Genomic DNA, 20,560 nt, shown 5'->3' on the forward strand with positions numbered 1-20,560 from the left:
CTGCCCAGAGCAATCTATACTTTCAATACCATCCCAATCAAAATTCCACTGGCATTTTTCAAAGTGCTGGAATGAACAATCCTAAAATTTGTATGGAATCAGAAAAGACCCCCGAATTGCTAAGGAAATGTTGAAAAACAAAGACAAAACTGGGGTCATCATGTTGCCTGATTTCAAGCTTTACTACAAAGCTGTGATCACCAAGAAAGCATGGTACTGCCACAAAAACAGAGACATAGACCAGTGGAACAGAGCAGAGAGCCCAGATATGGACCTGCAACTCTATGGCCAGTTAATCTTTGACAAAGCAGGAAAAAATATCCAGTAGAAAAGACAATCTTCAATAAATGGTGCTGGGAAAACTGGACAGCTATGTATAGAAGAATGAAACTCAACCATTCTCTTACACCATACACAAAGATAAACTCAAAATGGATAAAAGACCTCAATGTGAGGCAGGAATCTATCAAAATCCTAGAGAAGAACATAGGCAATAACCTCTTCAACATCAGCCACAGAAACTCCTTTCAAGACAAATCTCCAAAGGCAAAGGAAACAAAAGCAAAAAAATGAACTTTTGGGACTTCATCAAAATCAAAAGCTTCTACACAGCAAAGGAAACAGTCAACAAAACAGAGGCAATCCATGGAATGAGAGAAGATATTCACAAAAGATATTACAGACAAAGGACTGATATCCAAGATCTATAAAAAAAACTCCTCAAACTCAACACCCAAAAAACAGATAATCATGTCAAAAATCGACAGAAGACATGAACAGACACTTCTCCAAAGAAGACATATAAATAGCTAACAGACACATGAAAAAATGTTCATCATTAGCCATCAGGGAAACTCAAATCAAAACCACATTGAGATACCATGTTACACCAGTTAGAATGGCCAAATTCAACAAGATAGTAAACAACAAGTGTTGGAGAGGATGTGGAGAAAGGGGAACCCTCCTACAGTGTTGGTGGGAATGCAAGTTGGTGCAGCCACTTTGGAAAACAGTGCAGAGATTCCTTAAGAAATTAAAACTAGAGCTACCCTATGAACCTGCAATTGCACTACTGGGTACTTACCCCAAAGATACAGATGTAGTGAAAAGAAGGGCCACCTGTACCCCAATGTTCATAACAGCAATGGCCACAGTTACCAAAGTGGAAAAAACCAAGATGCCCTTCAACAGACAAATGGATAAAGAAGATATGGTCCACATATACAATGGAGTATTATGCCTCCATCAGAAAGGATGAATACCAACTTCTGTATCAATATGGATGGGACTGGATGAGATTATGCTGAGTGAAATAAGTCAAGCAGAGAGAGTCAATTATCATATGGTTTCACTTACCTGTGAAGCATAAGGAATAAATTGGAGGACATTAGGATAAGGAAAGGAAAAGCGAATTGGGAAAAATCAGAGGGGGAGACAAGCATGAGAGACTGTGGACTCTGAGTAACAAACTGAGGGTTTTGGAGGAGAGGGGAGTGTGGGATATTTGAACCTGGTAATGGTTGTTAAGGAGGGCACAGATTGCATGGAGCACTGGGTGTGGTGCATAAACAATGAATCTTGGAATACAGAAAAAATAAAATAAAATTTAAAAAATAAATAAAATATTGAAAAAACCCATGTTGATAGCTATTTATAATTCCAGACGCCAGATAGTATGAATGTACATTGCAAAATATTTCCTGCCAAAATCAGTAGAAACAATTAAGAGAAATTAGTAAGATTATAAAATATAAAATTAACATATAATATCAAAGGACTTTGCACATATAAAATGAAGCCAAATAAAAGATATAATAGAAAAGAATACCCCACATATAATAGTAACAGGAAAAAACTAGCAATACACAAGACTAGACTAAGAAATCTTAAATTTAGTGGGTTTAATGTTTTAGCTATATGACTGTTTCAATTGATGAGAATGTTGATTTAAAATAAAATAAATTAGCACCAAGATTTTGAAGTAGCAATATTATTATATATAAAGATTACCAATCTAAGAATAATTATACACAAATGAAATGAGAAATTAAGAAAATCAGTCTTCAAGATACTGATCTCAATTCTTTTGGATATGTACCCAAATTAAGAATGCTAGGTCAAATGGAAGTTCTAGTTTCAATTTTTTTTTTTTTTTTTTTAGATCTATACTGTTTTCCATAGCGGCTGCACCAATTTCTTAATACTAAATTTGAACCGAATATAAGTATAAAATCACATTTTAGAAACCATTTGTTATTTCTGTCCCCTGAAAATTTTCCCAATTAGTGTCCTATGAAGACACCTCATATTCAGATCTCGCTTATAAAATGCTATTTTCCACCAGAACAGATCAAGCTATTTGAAGAAATGGCTGCTTCCAGGTCTGGGGCAGCATAAGTACATAAAATACTATGCTTAACAGAAAGCAATAAAAAAGAAGTACTCAGAGTTTAATGGGATCATTCCAAAAGAACAAAGAGCTAGCATGAATGGTCTCCCACTGGTTCGTATATAGGAAAGCAATTGACTTTTGTGTATTAACCTTGCGTCTTACAACCTTGCTATAATTGTTTATTAGTTCCAGGAGTTTTTCTGGTGATTCGTTGGGATTTTATACACAAATAATCATGACATCAGAGAACAAACAGAATTTTATTTCTTCCTTCCAAATCTGTGTAACTTGTATTTCCTTTTCTTATCTTAATTGCATTAGCTGGAACTTCTGTGTAATGGTTAACTAGGAGTAGTAACAGGCAACATCTTTGCTTTATTCCCAATCTTAGGGGAAAGCAGCTACGTTTTCATCATCATCTATTAGCTGAAGGGGTTTTTGTAGATGTTCTTTATCAAATTGGGGAAGTTCCTCTGTTCCTAGCTTGTTCGGAGCTTTAATCAAGGGTGCAGAATTATTATGGGTCTTAAACATTATCAAATGTTTTTTTTTTTCCCTGCATCTATTGATATGATATTATAGGATACATAGGATTTTTCTTCTCTATCCTGTTGTGATAGATTATACTTATTGACTTTGAAATGCTGAACCAACCTTGCACTGAGACAAATCTCATGTGGTTTGGTGTGCTTTGGTGGATTTGAATAGCTAACATTTGTTCAAGACTATTGCATTTATGTTTATGAGAGATATTGGTTGGTAGTTTTCCTTTCTTGTAATGTCATCTGATTTTGGTATCAGGTTCATTGATTTCCGCCCTATTTTTTTATTATTTCTTTTCTTCTGCTTCCTTTTAGTTTATATTACTCTTCTTTCTTTAGGTTCCTAAAAATGGAAGCTTAGATTATTGACTTTCATCTTTCTTCTTTCCTAAAATATGCACTCAATGCATAAGTTTCCCTCTAAGTACTGCTCTTATTGTATTCCCCAAGTTTTGATAATTTGGGTTTTCATTTTCATTCAGTTCAAAATATTTTTAAGTTATTTTGAAACTTTTCTGAACTGTTTTTTTTTATTTTCTTTTTTTTTTTAATTGTTTAAGGTTTTTGTTTAAATTCCTATTAGTTAACATACAGTGTAATATTAGTTTCAGGTGCACAATATAGTGATTCAACACTTACTACAATACCCAGTGCTCATCACAAGTGCTCTCCTTAATCCCCATCACCTATTTAACACATCCCCCCACCCACTTCCTCTCAGATATCCATCAGTTTGTTCTCTATAGTTTAAAGTCTGTTTCTTGGTTTGCCTTTCTCTTTCTTCCCCTATGATTATTTGTTTTGTTTCTTAAATTCCACGTATGAGTGAAATCATATGGTATTTGTCTTTCTCTGGCTGACTTGACATAAGGATCTCTAGCTCCATCCACATCATTGCAAATAACAAGATTTCATTCTTTTTTATGACTAATATTTCATTTTTAAAATATATCTCACATCTTTATCCATTCATCACTTGATAGACATTTGAACTATGTCTTTTTTAGGAATTTGTTTTTTAACCTCCAAATACCTTGAGATATTCCAGCTATCTTTCTGTTACTGATTCCTAGTTTAAATTCATTATAGTCTAGGAACACATGTTGAATGATTTCTATTATTTTAAATTTGTTGAGGTGTGTTTTATGGCCTAAAATATAGTCTATCTTGGTGAATGTGTCATGTGAACTTGAGATGAACATTATTCTGCTATTGTTGGATGGAACATTCTGCAAATGTCTATTAGATTCAGTTGACTGATGGTGTTGTTCAGCTCAACTCTGTCCTTACCGATTTTCTGCCTGATGAATTTGTCAATTATTTATAGAGGGATGTTAACATCTCCAACTATACTAGTGGATTAGTCTATTTCTCCTCTCAGTTCTATCAGTTTTTGCCTCAAGATATGTTGTTCTACTGTTATGTGCATTCACATTAAGGATTGTTATGTCTTCTTGAAGAATCAGCCCTCTTTATCATTATGTAATGACCCTATCACTTATAATTTTCCTTGTTCTGAAGTCCACTTTACCTGAAATTAATATAACCACTATAGTTTTCTTTTGATATGTATTAGCATGATACAACTCCATGGCCTTACTTTTCATCTCAATTTGTTTTAAATTTAAAGGGATGTTCTTATAGACACATATAGTTGGATCTTTTTTAAAAATCCATCCCAACAATGTCTTTAATTGGTATATTTATAACATTCACATCAATTATCATTGGTATAGTTATATTAATATCTACCATTTAGGTAACTATTTTCTATTTGTGACAAGATCTATCAGGTAATAGGAACTGAGGTATATAGCTGTTCAGTATTGAAGCATGACTTGTACAATATGTTTAACTTATTTTTGTATAGTTAAGTAAAAATGTATTATGCATAAAAATATAAAAAGTAAATGTTGAAATTTTTAATTAGTTTTTTTTAGGTGGAGGATATGCAGGTATTCAACTGTTTTTCCATTGCATACACTTTTCAAATTAAAATTCTGAGAAAAAATAAAAAGGATTCAGAGATGACCCATTTGAGAGATGCAAAGAAACAAAACTCTCTGTAACCCTTTGAGCTACTGTATCAAACCAGGCCTGATGTCTGCATTATCTCTACAATATTTATGCCCATCTGAGCAGTTTCATTGTTAGTTTGTTTTGTTCTATTGCAACCAAGAAAATCTAAACTGACATGTTTTTAAAAGAAGGAAAGAAAAAGAAAAACTTCTATTTTTCTTTTTCTGTCTCTTCATCCTCTTTGTCTCTGAATTCTTCACAATATGTCTTCAGCAACATGAAAACCTGACAAACCTGAAGCTTTTTATTTTTAAAAATTACCACCATGAGAAGCCATCTCATCACTTCCCCTGCTTTTCAATTAAGTTTTCTACTGACAATAGTGTGTATTCACACTACAATATTACATTTAACTCACTAAGTCATTTCAATATCCAAACTAGAATTAGTGAGAGTCAAGCAATAGGTTTGTTTTATAAATAAAACATAGTCATATTGTTTATCTATTACATAGTATATATCTTATAACTAGAACATAGTTTTTTAACTATATATGTACAATAGTCTTTAAATGGGCAAAGTTCATGTAGCAAACACTTCTTTATTTTTACTACATAAGGGGAAAAAAAAAACAAAGTTTCTTCTATACCCTAAAACTGTGTTCTAAATTATTTCAGAGGCAATAATCCATAATTTTCCAAAGATCTTAAACAGTAATAGAAAAGTCACAATTAAAAATTATATCATGTATCTGTCTTTTTTTGAAAAATTTCCAGATAATTTGAATTACTTAAAGTAAAATTATATTTATTAACATATATTAAGTACTCCAGAAGTATTTTCATTTGAAATTCAAGTCTGGCTTTTCAATAAAAAATTTATTTCAGTTCTACAACAATAGGAGCCAAGAGTTAAACATAATTTTTGGTCAATATTTAGTCATTTTGGAAAGAAAGTATTACAAAGATAAGCTCCAAAAATACAATCATCAGCTCGGAGACATCGTTACAGATTCCAAAAAAATATTTTAGATAACAGGTATATATGCAAAATTGATACATTGATAAAATTTATATTGATATGATTCATTGAAGGTTTACACATCAAACAAAATACACTGCAAATAATGCCATTTCCAGAGATATTGTTTCCTGCTGTTAAAAAAAGGAAGAAAGAAAGAAAGAAAGGAAGAAAGAAAGAAAGAAAGAAAGACTGACTAAAGCAATGCTTAAAACTTTAGAAAGTTTTGGAAAATCACCTACATATCATCTATAAGTTTCATTATATTGGAAAATTTTCTGGAGTTTGAGTTACAGAACATATTTTTAGAGCATTGTCCTCAAAGGTTAATCTAATTTTGTTTAAATATCTACAGGTTGTCAACTGAAAGAGTATTGGGCTCAAAATTAGAAGGCAGAAATGTGAGTCTGGACTCAGTTTGGAACTCTCAGATACATCTCCATATGTATGTAGTTAGGATATTAATATACCACATCATAAGTCTATTGTGAAGGGTCAATAAAAGACTTATAAAAACTCTGTAAGACACTATGCAAATGTGTAATATTGAACATTAATATCAGTACAGAGTTTGGCTAGTGGGTGACAATCAAGAGATGTGTTGAATAAATGAATGAATATATAAACTCATGAAAGTATTCAATCGGTAAATAATTGCATAAAAAGAAATTTGCAAGTCTGCTTCTGTCATGTATCCAAGAGATTTGAAAGCAGGAACTCAGACAGACACATTTATAGCAATGCTCACAGTAGCATTATTTGCAATAGCCAAAAGGGGAAACAACCCAAATTCCCATCAACAGATAGTAGATAAACAAAATGTGGCATATCCATGCAATGGAATATTATTGAGCCTTTAAAAATGAATGGAATTTTGATACATGCTACAACATGGATGAAACTTGAAAACATCATGCTAAGTGATATAAGCTAGACAAAAAATCTAAATATTGAGTTACTCAATTTATATGAGGTATCTAGAATAGGCCAATTTATAGAGACATAAAATAGAATAGAAATTACCAGAGGAGAGGGAAAAAGGGGAAGTTATTATTTAATGGGTACAGAGTTTCTATTTGGGATGATGAAAAAATTTCAGAAATAGAAAAATACTTATGGTTGTACAACATTGTGCATATGTATGTGAAAACATAACTAATGCCACTGAATCATACATTTAAAAATGATTAAAATGGTAAATTTTATTTTACCACAATAAAAACAAAGAAATTTTATCATATATTTATAATTGTGATTATTAGCTATTTCTTCTCAAAAAAAAAAATGGGGGCACCTGGGTGGCTCAGTCAGTTAAGCCTCTGTCTTCAGCTAAGGTCATGACCTCAGGGTCCTGGGATCGAGCCCCACATTGGGCTCCCTGCTCAGCAGAGTCTACTTTTCCCTCACCCTCTCCCCTATGCTCTCTCGCTCTCTCTCTCAAATAAATAAATAAAATATTTTTTAAAAACATACTAGCCATTACTCCCACATATGAAGACTAATGGTAACCAGCACTCAAACTTCCACATCAAGGAAACAGTGGGGAGAAAAACTGTCCTGACACTTCCTGGTGGGCAACAGCATGTCCTATCCAATATGCTCTGAAGTCTTGATGTCTGGGGGGAAGATGGTGGAAGGTAAGTGCACTTGGGCAGGCCACTGGGACTCAGCATCCAGATACCTGGGATGGGTCCCTGAGTTTGGACTTGGGAGAGAGACTGGGACCCTGGTGGGGACTTCAAGCCTACTAAGGAGGTCTGCCTGATGATTCCTGGGAGACCCTACTCCTGCAGGGGCCCTGAGTCTCTTCCCAGCAGAGATCCACAGGGGTCTGACTCAAGTGAACTCCCTCACCCCCAACCCAGGCACCTTGAGTACAGATGGCCTGCTGGACTGGGGTTTCCCCTGAACACACAGACGTAGAAGTCAGGAAGGCTTTAGGGCAGAAGGTGCACAAGGAGGGAAGAGCAAATCCTTGGGTGATCTGATGTAGAAGCTCCCAATGACAGGGGCAAGATTACAGATAGTTTGAGCCAGAGAGGGGACTTGAAGTGACCAGGGTTAAATTTAAAAAGCAAAAGAAAAAATACATATACTGAAGAAGACACTCAAAAGTGTTTATAAAGATTTCTGTCTCTGAGAAGGTGAAATAGAAATCCTTTTTCATAGTTTTCTTGCTGAACACAATTTAAAAACTTAGATGTTACAAATAAGACAAACATAAAAAAGAATGAAAAGTAGAGAGAAGGCAAATTTGCTAAGAATCTCAGGACTCAAGGATTAGCATAATAATCAGTCTTTGGGTTTTCTTCTTGCTCAGTCATTCAAGAGGTGAAGCTGAACAGCCAAAAACCAGGAAATGTCAATGAACACAGACAATAAAAACTTCTAACAAATGAGGGAATGGGGAACTCTAATAAGACAGAAAACTTTTGGGAAAGAACCATTCTGTTCCAGCCAAACACCACAGAAAATCTGTATCACCATCCCCACCCATCCCACCCATGCCAGCAAAAGCCAAGTGAGGACCTAGATTTCTGCACTCTTGAGGCTCTAATGAGGCACCCAACACCCCCATAGCAGTATTGTTAGAGGAGCCAGGACATTTGTCTGCAAAGAGTGAAGATAAGGAAACCACACCAAGTTGACAGTACAGACCACCTAAGAATCCTGGACCTCTACCCAAAATGAGCAATAAAGAGCTTCTCCTTTTGCTCCCTGTTGGGTTGGCATCAGGGGAGGCCTAGTGGACAGTCAGTAGTTTTACCACCATGAAGCAGTTAAAGAAGCCACTCCTTCTACTTGGTGTCAGTGTGGCTATGTGGGGAGCAGTAATGAAACATTTACACCCTGTCTAGCAAGGAACATACCAGTGGAGGACTAGTGGAAAACCAGAACTCCCAATTCTGACTAGAAGTAACAAGAAGTCCCACTACCACATGGATATCCATGGAGGCCAACTGGGGGACCTAGGCTTCTCCCTCCATCTGACAGTAAAAAGGTAGCCCCTTCCCTAACAAAGAAGAAGTCAGCTAAAGCAGATTTAAATATGATTTAGAGTCTCATAACATAATACCGAAAAAGGTCTAGGTTTTAACCAAAAGCTACTCACCATAATGAGAACCAGAGAGATCTCAAACTTAATGAAAAAGGATAATAAATAAATGCTGTTATGGCTGAAATTGTGCTCCACCCTCTCCCCTGATTCCTAAGTTGAAATATTAACTTTCAATACCACAAAATAAGACTATATTTAAAGATAAGGCTTTATGAAGAGGTAATTAAGGTAAAATGAGGTCATTAGGATGGGCCCTAATCCAATGCAACTGGCATCCTTAGAAGGAAAAGATTAGGACACAGATATATATATGCATGGAGAGAAGACCACTGGAAGACAGAGGAATGATGGCCATCTACATGTGAAGGAAAGGGAAACTTAAAAGAAAGCAACCCTGCCATCCCCTTGATCTTGGACTTCTGGCCTCCAGAACTCTGAGAAAATAAATTTCTACTGTTTAAGCCAGTGGTTCTCTGACCAAGCGCTAAATTTGAACTTCATCCTCAAACAGAGGTGTTATATACATGATCAGGCTCAAGCAGGCCCTAGAGCCAAAAACAAATGACATAAAGAAGTGGCCTTATTCCTGCTATATCACCTTCTCTCTCCAGCCTGCAGCTATAACCTCATGGGAAATTTCCTAAGAGCAGTTGTCAGAGAAAGAGAAAACTCAGGCCTAGGTTATGCATGGTACTATACGATATGCAGACACCACCCAAAAAGGCAGAGCTGCCACACTCTCTACCCCTAGCACAAATTCCTTGTTCCTCTTCTCTTTCCCCATTAAGTCTTCATATGGCATAGTCTTCCCACATCTGTGTCCCTGATAAAATTAATTATTTTGTCCATTTTTCCAGTCATAAAACCATACAGCCTTGTTGCATAGACTAGTGACATTGTGTACTGCTCAAACACATAGTAGGTGATAATAAATAATAGATCAGTGATGTGATCTCAGTATCAGAGTCAGGGGCCTGGAAAGAATCACAGGAAGACACAATACTGTATAATCCAGTTACTCCGAGATGACCTAAAGGCATCTAATCAGGAGACTATCAAATACCACACATCAGGAACTTCAGAGAACAAGGTTTGAGGAGGTGATCATCAAGAAAACTGAAAATGTAAGTGAAGTCAAGTCTTGTATCTGGTGCCAATTCAATTTTACTTCATCCTAACAGCAATGGAGAGCCACTGAAGGACCTTAGAAGAATGTTGTGATTGAGACTTTAAAAAAAAAAAAAAAAAAAAAAAAAAAGATGACTGGTTGTCCTTCAGAGAGAGCAGAGGAAAAACTTGAACTATGAGGTTTTCTAATAGTTATGGTGATGAGTAACAAGGATTAAATATAAGTCATCACAGTGGGCATAGGAGGAGGGAAGATACAAATAGCGCTAAAGCAGAATAGACAGAACTTGACAACTAACTAGATATAATGGGAGAGGAATTGGGATGAGGCCAGTATGATGCATGGATATTTAGTTCAGATGACTGTATTAGTCTGTCATCATTTACCAAAATAAGAAGCATGTTTGAGGGGAAAATAAATTGCAGTTTTGAAGGGAGAAAGATAAATTAATTAAGTTTCAATCATTTTGAGTCTGAAGCTCTTATGGGACATGTCGTGTGTGTGTGTGTGTATTTAAAAACATAAGACAATTTAGGCTCAAAATAAAGATTTGTGAGCCACTGGCATCTAGATAATAACTGATACATGGAAGCAGATATGTTCAACCATATGAAACCAGTATGAAAAAGACCAGAGCCTGGTATAGAACTCTAGGTAGAGTCTGAGACAGAGCAGGAAGAACAATGAAGGGAAGACCAGGAACATGAGAAGTGTCACTAACACCAAAGATATTTTCAGGTGTATGAATGGTCAACAAAAGGAAACCACTATACATAATTAAACATAGTATATAATGGAATATTTCTAATATGTTTAACAATATGAGTGGCCTTTGTCAGAGAACTTCTAGTGGTGTGGTGGGAACAGAGGCTGGTTTGGAGTGAGTAGAAATAAAAGATAAGCAAGTAGAGACAGAGAGCTTGGCATAAAAACCTCCTGTCTCCCATTATTTGGCTTTTGCCAAATTTATCTCTCATCATGCTCTATTTGGGCCCTAAAATCTAATCATTAAAAGATAGTTGCCATTTCCCAAACATACTAGACCATGTCTTGCCTTTTCTCACAAATCTTCCTTTCAAGATTAAGCTAAAACATTGTTCCTTCCATCAAGTCTACTCTGCTCCCAGACCCATGTCTCTCAATTAGATATGACCTCTTCTCCCTTTTGAATACAGTACCCATTGCATAAGCCTATCCTGGTGTCTAAACCAGGATATGCCTATTGGGATTGCAACTTGGCCCTCACTCTTAGAAGCTCATGTCAATGTGATGGATTACAGAAATGGCCACCATACAGAAATTCTCCCCATCCCTGGATTCATACCCTTTTGCCAGGTGATTCTGCTGCTTTGCCCATCAAGGAGTGGAATCCATTTCTCTAGTGCTTGAATCAGATCTCGACCATATGGTTTGACTTAGGAAATGAGACATTAGCAAATATGACACACCGAAGGCATGAAAACCTCATCTCTAATGGCACTAGGGATGAAATCACTATAAACAAGCACAGTCTAACTGGCTAGAGAAAAAGAGACCACGTGGAGGAGAAAGCCATCCCACTTGACACTGAGCAATTGCCAAATATGTAAGGAAAGCCATCCTACAGCTTCCAGCCTTAGCTGAGCCAGCCTAGACCAGAAGATCTGCCCAATCAACCCATAAGTCAATCATAAGAAATAGTAATTAATTATTATTAATTATTATTAATAGTAAATATTATTAATTATTATTAATATAATTAATTATTATTAATAGTAATTAATTATTATTTCACTCTGTTCTCAAATAATTTGGTACACAGGAAAAGCTAACTGATACAGTGAACAAGAAACCCCATGGAAATTTCATTTATTTTGTTAGCTTGTCATTAATGTTCAGGGAGTATTAACAGAGAAGCCAGAAATGGTGAGAGTTGTGTCCTTCAAGTTTACATATTAAAGGTGAGATTCTTCAGTAACACTCACTTGCCCAAGAACTTAACGTTTGTAAATCTCCCAAAACTTCCACAAGAATATCTTTCTATCTGCAGGCTACAAAAGGAATGTGGTAGACTCCAAATAGATTCAGAGACTAGAGAGAGATGGAAAAGGCCACTGCTGTGTATACAATTGCAAATGACATATTCAGGCAAAGATCTAAGAAGTTCAGTCTGTGCAGAGAGAGTAGCATTCAGAAATAGGAGTTCGTGAGGACAATGATGGCAAGAGATGGGTTAAGGGCAGAAAGAAGCTATAATTCAGAGACCAAACTCTGGGAACCAAAGCCAGAAACAAAATTATGGATTTGAATTTGACATAAATTTCCTCTATAAATACTACCAAATGATACTCAGTGTATCTCAAACATGAGCAGATAGGCAACAGTTCTTACTGTATGGATGATTTTTGTTATTGTTAAACGCTCATTAGTAATGAGATCATTATATCTTTGTAGATGCCAAAATGTTTCTGAATAAATAAAATTTTATTTCAGAGTTTAGCATTAGATTGATTCTAACTTGATTAAGAATAATGATAACATAACATAACAGTTGCTGGTCTATTAACCCAAAGAAGAAGAAGGTTTTGCTCTCAGTTTTTCAATGCTTCTTAGGTCCAAAATTCAGCTAACCTTAAATGAACTGGTTTCCAAAAATCTCCTCAAATGGTTTATTCTTCCTTGTGAATCTGAAAGCAAATTCGTCCTGCAATTTTCAATTTGTTTTTGCCCAAGGGAATCAATGATACATTTTAGACCAAAATACATTAGAATTTCAGAAGAGTTCAGAAATGCTTTTGTTTTAAGGAAAAATAATGTGCTCTCTTTTGTGTTTGGCAAGGCAAAACTGCAATCCTGTGGCATATCTGATCTAATAAAAATTAACCTCCTGAATATACATGCACTAGAAATACTTTATGTAATACAAACACCTGAAATCCTTGGGAAAAGGCACTATATAAATAACTGATTGATACACGTTGCTGAAAAAGCTAATGCTAAATGCATTTAATGTGTTTAAATCTCGCTTTTCATGAAATAATGAACTCAGCGTAACTAAAAGCATTAATCAGTCAAATATCAAGCATTTATTGATTGCCTTATGTTCTCCTACTTAGTAAACAAATATTTAAAGAGCACTTACTTCATATGTTCTAGATGATGGGATATGTGGTAAGTAAGAGGAGTATGGCCAATTGCTTTCAGAGAATCCAGTGAGAAGTCAGAAAACACATTTTAAAAAATAAGGGGAATAACATTAACTATTATGGTAGACATGATAAATGAAATAAACAGGGCACACTGATAAAGAAAAAAGGAGGCAAGGGTTATTTGGCCTAGAGGGAGTCCTAGGGAGATGACCTTAAAGCTGAAACAAGACAGAAGAAGATCACCAAGGCCAACAAGCAGCATGTGACAGCCCATGGAGGTTGGGGGCTGAGCACTTACTGTGTTTGGAGAAATTAAAGAACAATGGATCAAATATAAAAAGCAAAGGAAAGAAAGACATGAGATGGATTTACATGCATGGATGGATCAAAAACCATGCTAGGACTTATAGGCCAAATAGGGAGTGGCCCTTTTATTAAAATGAGATGTGAAGCAGGGAAATAATGACTGCTCACACTAGGGTAGATGCAGGAAAGATGGAGAAAGTGACCAAATTAGAAATATTTTAGGATTGGAATGAACAGAGTGTGCCCAAGTAGCATATGAGAAAGGAAGAACCTAAGCATCATGCCAAGCAGCTCAAGAATAAGGCTGCTATTTACTGAAAAGGAAACAGATGTGTGCTGAAGGAGCACGCGAGTTTGGGGAAGCAGAGAATTGTGTCTGAAACTTTGTATGAACTGGACAGAAATACAAGCAAGACCCTGATTCTCAAGTATGTGGCCATGGAGACCTCAACATACATACATGTAGGGAGAGAAGTGGAAATAATGCTAAATATAATTAAATGTCAAATTACAGAGTAAATCCTATGAGTGATCCATCCAAAGATTCAGAAAATCGGGTAGAAAATAAAAACTAGATTTGTGGAGGAGTGGGAAGCTTTTAGGAAAGTATGAGTATGCGGGTGGCTAAGGAAGTTTCCCAGGACAGTGAAAGGAGGCTGGAGAATTAATGGCACAGACTGAGACAGAAATGGGGATTTTCTATGAGAAGAGCAGACATTCCCTCTCTTTTGCCATAAAGTCATTAAACAAAACTACATAAAAAAATTTCTCTTCAGGAACACCTAGGTGGCTGAGATGGTTAAGTGTCTGCATTCATCTTTAGCTCATGATCCCAGGATCCTGGGATTGAGCCCTGTGTCAGGCTCCCCATTCAGCAGATAACCTGCTTCTCCCTATTCCTATGCCCCTTCCTCTGTTGGTGTGTGCTTTCTCTCGCTTTATCAAATAAATTTAAAAAACAAAACAAAACAAAAACTTCAGAAAAGGAAGAGGAGGAGAAATAATCTTTCTCCTGTTCTGGAGTCCTACTGCAGAGTCCTGTCCAGGCTGTCATCATGCATGGCCATTCAGGAGACATTGGCATAGCCTCCTACCATTGAGTCTCTGCCTCAAGCAAACCTGTCCCTTCTCCCAGACTGGCCTCTCCCAAACCACAGAGGTGACCATACCCTTCCCCTATAAATTCTCCCTGACACAACACCATCTAGCTTCCTGTGGAAAGGCCTTTCTGGTATGACCCCTTATCTCCCAGTCACAGCTCACTCCATCCTTCCTACTGCACTCACTGCTCAAACCAACAAATGCAATCTCAGACTCAGAATTGTCTCTGTGAATGCTTTTTGTATATTATTTTCCTCAACGTCATGTTTAATTTTTCTGGCCAAAGTAGGGCAAGACAACAAAACTTAGTATGCTTTGCAGCTGATAGCATAACAAAGATGTCGACATTGATAGTTCTTAGTTTTGTCAATGATCCAATAATTCCTAAACACCCCCTTATTTGAAGTCTAACTTGCCCACCACACTAGGAGGCAGAATTGGCCTCCCTTCTGTTCTGACACCACCACAACTCATATGTGCCCATATAATAAAACCTATTGTCCTATAAGCATGTGTATCTTTGTCCTTCAAACACATATATGGGCATTACTCATGCCTTTTCATCTTCATACACTACCACCCTCCCCATCCCCACTGCCTATCCCAACATCACCACAGACCACCAAAATAATGAATACAACCATATTTCAGAGTATTTGTGAACCCTATCCCCAAAAAGTTCATGTCTGCTCCAAGCATTTTCACTAGATCAGCTCACAGAATGATAGTGGATGGTCAGCTTAATCTTAAAACATTATTGAATTGACACAAAGTGACAGAATTAGGCCATCTTTAATTGCCTCAGACCTTGACATTTTCTTTTAAACCTTACAATTCTATTTTCTTCTCATCCAGACAGGTGCTGTCTGCACTGAATAGGTCTTGTAGCCTACAATCTTCTTTTTTCTATGAACTTCTCTGATTTGGGATATAATCCTTACTTGCCAATGTTATTGAAAATATGGAAAGATTTACTTCAGTGGCCACATGAACATGTTCACAACATATAGCATAATGAAACATGTATAAATTATCCTTCCCCTTTCCTAAATGTACATCTTATAGGAGAGTTGTATCTTTCACTTAATGAGTAGTGTGTGAACTGGCTAGAGAATTACTGGAAGTTTTGTTAAATGCTTCTTACACAGAGCTGATAGTGCACTTGGCCATGTAATTGATCCAAGCCATAGCAATGTTGAATGTTCATCTTATCCAAAATAATTTCTTGCTAATAACTGTCATTTTACTAGATTCTTTCATTGAATATTACTGTAGTAACGAGGTTTCTTCTAAGCCACCATTTACAAAGTTATAAAGTTTTTGTTTTATGGGGTTTTTTTTTTATTAATTGGCTTATTTTACTGTAAGAGTGATACTCTTTACATTCCAATGAGTAAAGAACCACAGAACCACAGGGCTGCGGTGAAATGCAGGGGGGTAGAGCTCCTTCATTTGCAAGGAACAGATTTCTCACACCACCAGTCAGGAAAGCTTGAAGTGTTCTTAGCAATGCTTCTCAGTGGAAATCAAAACTGACATGCACCTGCTAAGCATGTTAATTTGGTCATGAACAATTAGGGCAGCAAATAGAATGGACCAATTCCAAAAAGGAACCAGTCCTATCACTTTAGGACTGAGTGATTAAAAAAAATAATAATAAAACTTAAATTTAAAAAAAAAAAAAGCCATAGAAGGTCTTGCCTAGTAGGTTGGGGTATCTCATTTGAACACAAAATGCTGTAAGGCTCCAGAGCTGAGGTGTATTATGAATTCTAGTGTTTCAGAAAGATGATGTGACCACTGTAGAAATGAAATAGGAACCAAAGGGCTAGGGTAGCATCTTTTCTTTAAAAGAGTAACCGATTTTTGACACAAAGTACTTAATGAAGTACAAATGGGCATATTTGTGTAAAAATGTTAGTTACCTCTTGAAGGTTCTTCAAAAGGAAACTCGCAGCACTCACTCTGTGCTTAGACAAATGTCCTAGTTTCTTCCTTCAGCCTCCACATAAGTGTCTGTCAGTCCTGACCTCCCAACTTTCAACCTACCAGCATGGACTGGATTCTGAGTCAAAACAAGGACTCATTTAAAATACCTTTACTCTCAGAGACGTGTGGGTATTTCAGTCAGTTGAGCATCTGCCTCCAGCTCAGGTCATGGTCCCAGGGTTCAGGGATCAAGCCTGTGTCTGGCTCCCTGCTCAGTGAGGAGCCTGATACTCAACTACCCCCTACCCACAACTTTGCTTGCTTGCTCTCTCTCTCTCTCTCTCTCTTTCTCTCAAGTGCTCTCTCTCTTCTCATGCTCTCTCTCTCTCTAAAATAAACAAAATATTTAAAGTACCTTTATTCTCATTTACTTGTTATAAACAAAAGAGTACAACGATTGTCATTGGTCATATTTGTGAACAAATTTTTCCAAAATTTGACTCTTATTCATGTTCATTAAAGTTCCTAGTTGTAATGTGTTCACTGGCTTCAGAAGTTCTTGGATGGCTGAGTTGTTAATATAAAAATCTTCTCTTTCATCTATACAATTTTTATAATTATCATTAATTAGATTTGAATGTGAACATTGGACAAATGGTTTTAGTTTTTACTTTTCTCCAATTTAGAATTTTTGTGGCAGTGATGGGGGAATAAAAATGTGCATAAATATTCTAATGTGCTCAGATGAGTAATCTGTTGAAAGCAGCAATTGACTTCACTTAGAAATCTTCAAATGTGTTTTGTGTAAATGTTGACAGTAGTTTTCGAGAAGATGAAGAATTACTTTGGTTAAAACAAACAAAAAGGCAAAAATAATCTATCAACACTGTAAGTTATTTTTGTCCTTTCTTGCAACTTACAGATAAAGCAAATTTTCAAGTCCTTCAAAAGCATTTCTGGAAATCTGTCTGATTTGGTTGTTGTTCAGGAGACTGAAAAAACAAAAATAAACACAAATTTCAGAATAAGAAACAGATTCTGCAAATATTACAATAGTTCCACTAGAAATAGTCCCTACAGAGTAGAAAAACATTTACAGATACATTCACTAAATTTACAAATTTAAAACTTTCTCTTCAAAAAGGCTATATTAAAATGCTAGTTTGTCACAAAAGACTTCAAAAATAATTTATATTTATCAAATTACCCTAAAATACCCCTAAAAGAGGACTATAAGCCTTAGGATAAAATTCCTGTTTTCCTGAAGCCTACCATGTAAAAGGAAAATTATCAATATAGTCACAGTGACAAAGGAATATATTTCTAAATAAACAGATGGAGAGTTATATACACTCAGGCTTAAGCATTTTCCTTAGAAAAACAAATATCACTGCTCTTGCCAAGCAGTGGACTCTCATTGTGTATTTGTTGAACTGTCAAACTGAGAGTCGATTACACCATAGGAAGTGAGGTTCTTATTATAGTACTATCAAATGGTCCAAAACTGACTTCTAAAAAATCCGGGGAGAAAAATTACAGGGCAAAAATAAATTGGATTTGAACAGTAAAACAAGTTACAGAAAAATCACCTCTCAACAACTTCAAACATTTTAGAAAAAGCACTCTGGCAAATAAAAATTATAGATTTTTTTCCCTAGGAAATACACTTTAAATTTCTTTCAGATTTAAATTATTATGACATGTCTAAATGTCCAGGGAATGTCTACTAATTGAATTGGCACACATTTTTCTAAATATCCTATACCATTTAAAAACTCCAAAGCTTCTAAATCCACTACCAGAGTAAAATGTTAGAGGATTCACTTTTAGTGTATTATAAAATAGTTGTTTTATGCTTTTTTTTAAAATGACTTATTAGAAAAAAAAATAAATAAAATAAAATGACTTATTAGGAAAACAGAAGTGTTTTGACCAACGGAGCAGGTGATTATTTTACTCATACAGATGGAAACAGCCCAGAGACCCCAAATTCGACTGTCTCTAACCTACCCAGACTTGCCTCACTTCTAAAGTTTCAGCCACACAATTAATTCTCCAAGTAGCATTTGAGGTCACTATCCAACACCCCACCTATGGTACCAAAGCCAGTCCTTGCCATTTATGCCTAGCATTCTGGCCATCAGGGAGGCAGAACAATCAATCTATAGCATGCATCGGAGCTGATGCAATACAGAGGTAATGTCCATTTTTATGGATAACTCTCAGCTTCAGTCAATGATCCCATCAACTTTATAGTCTACCATGTGTTCAAGAATTTTTTTAAGCTAACTAAAGGCAACACACTTAGTTAATATCTAGTTAATACCAGTCACAAATATTGTCCTGAGAAAATTTGTTATTCAGTTACTCTCTCTGTACATTCTTAATCTAATACTACACTTGCTTTAGATCCCCAAACTACCACTATACATCTACTATTACTTGAAGAATGACTATTCCACCCCACATTTTATTAAATACATGCACCAAAGTATATAGAAAAAAGTATATGTATGCACATATACATATATACATATCTTATATACATATGTGTGTACATAGATAAAATGCATATGTTTACAGACATGCATATTTGAATGTGTATACATGTACATGTGTGTACACATACGTGTATATATATATATACTACATAGGTGTGTGATTTGTGCATCTTCTAAGTGAGATGTTTGTATGTGTGGCATAGGATATGTGTATACAGTCTCAATCTCATCTGAATCACAGAATATAGGAAACTGTTTGGCTTTTTTCTTTATTGTCACAAGGATGGTGCCTAGGAAAGAAGTTGATCCATGTAACACAAAGGATGCCTTTGGTCATTAGTGCTTCGTTCTCTTTCAATATTAGAACTGAAAAAGGAAAAGATACTAGTTATAATTCATCTTTATTCAGTATATAAAATGTGCTCAGAGCCTATGTTTCTGCACTTTCTTATGTAGTTATCTAAATTTTGGTGAAAATAAAAAACATTAAATTTCTAAAATTACACTGAGATTGCTTTTGTTTCTTAAGCATTGTAATTCAATATGAATGTTAATAATCTAATGTATGAGATCAAGCAATTTAACTCATAGGTTTTCTTGAAAATGTTTTTATTGTTGACAAGAAACAAATTCATTACAGTGGTTCACAGCTGAATGTGTTTTCCAATCACAAGTACATAGATGTTGTTAAGGTTTATTCAAAACATGATTTCCATCAAAGTATCTTTGTTATAATTTTAATGGATAGAATATTTTCCTAACAATGTTTTGGCTAAATGATTATAAAGACTGTCATACATATTATTTTTTGTCTTATTTTTCATAAAGGAGATGTGTTCAAAATCTATAAGCAATTCTACCAAGATTCAGGGCATAAAACAATATCTAACATTTTTTCACAAAAAAATCAATGCAAGTTTGAGGAAATGTGTGGTTATATTCCATATCCTAATATTGTCTATGATGCCAAAGAAAGGGAAAAAAGAAGCAAAAAAGTTCCCAAGAAAAATGTTATACTTTTATTGTGGAAATAAAATAACTCCTGAAACAGGAGATCTGTGATCCTGATGATCAAAACTATGGGGAAGAAAAAACAGCAACAGACCAATAGGCCTATTTTAATAATTGTATCTTTCACACACATACTTGTACATTTGATATACATACAAATGTGTACTCAAATAAGTACTATGTGGTGGAAATATTTTGTAAAAAGCAATTAGTAGCTATTAGGAATGATAAAATCTTTTTGCATGGTTATGTATTCATCAAAGTGGGAAGAAGCAAAATAGAGCTTTCTCCTGTGTCAAATAAAATTTCCATTCAAGGTAATGCCAAGAGTTACTCTGAAAGTGAATCATTATACCTATGTTTAAGTACAAACAAGATAGTTTGGGGTTTTTCATAAGTGGTAATAATGCTAATTTGCTTCTGC

The 20,560-nt window shown here is 35.4% G+C and overlaps 1 protein-coding gene across 1 annotated transcript in view; it reads right to left on the bottom strand.

The window, feature by feature from the left end:
- PXDNL (peroxidasin like) overlaps nt 1-20,560 on the bottom strand; it is a 454,842-nt gene that overhangs the window by 217,603 nt on the left and 216,679 nt on the right. The window contains exon 3 of the mRNA XM_032841176.1: nt 17,545-17,616. Within this exon, the coding sequence (XP_032697067.1) occupies nt 17,545-17,616 (72 nt within the window). The remainder of the gene's footprint in view (nt 1-17,544; nt 17,617-20,560) is intronic.

This window comes from Lontra canadensis, unplaced genomic scaffold (assembly GCF_010015895.1).
Source record: "Lontra canadensis isolate GAN:19392208 unplaced genomic scaffold, GSC_riverotter_1.0 scaffold121, whole genome shotgun sequence".
Lineage (NCBI taxonomy): Eukaryota > Metazoa > Chordata > Mammalia > Carnivora > Mustelidae > Lontra > Lontra canadensis.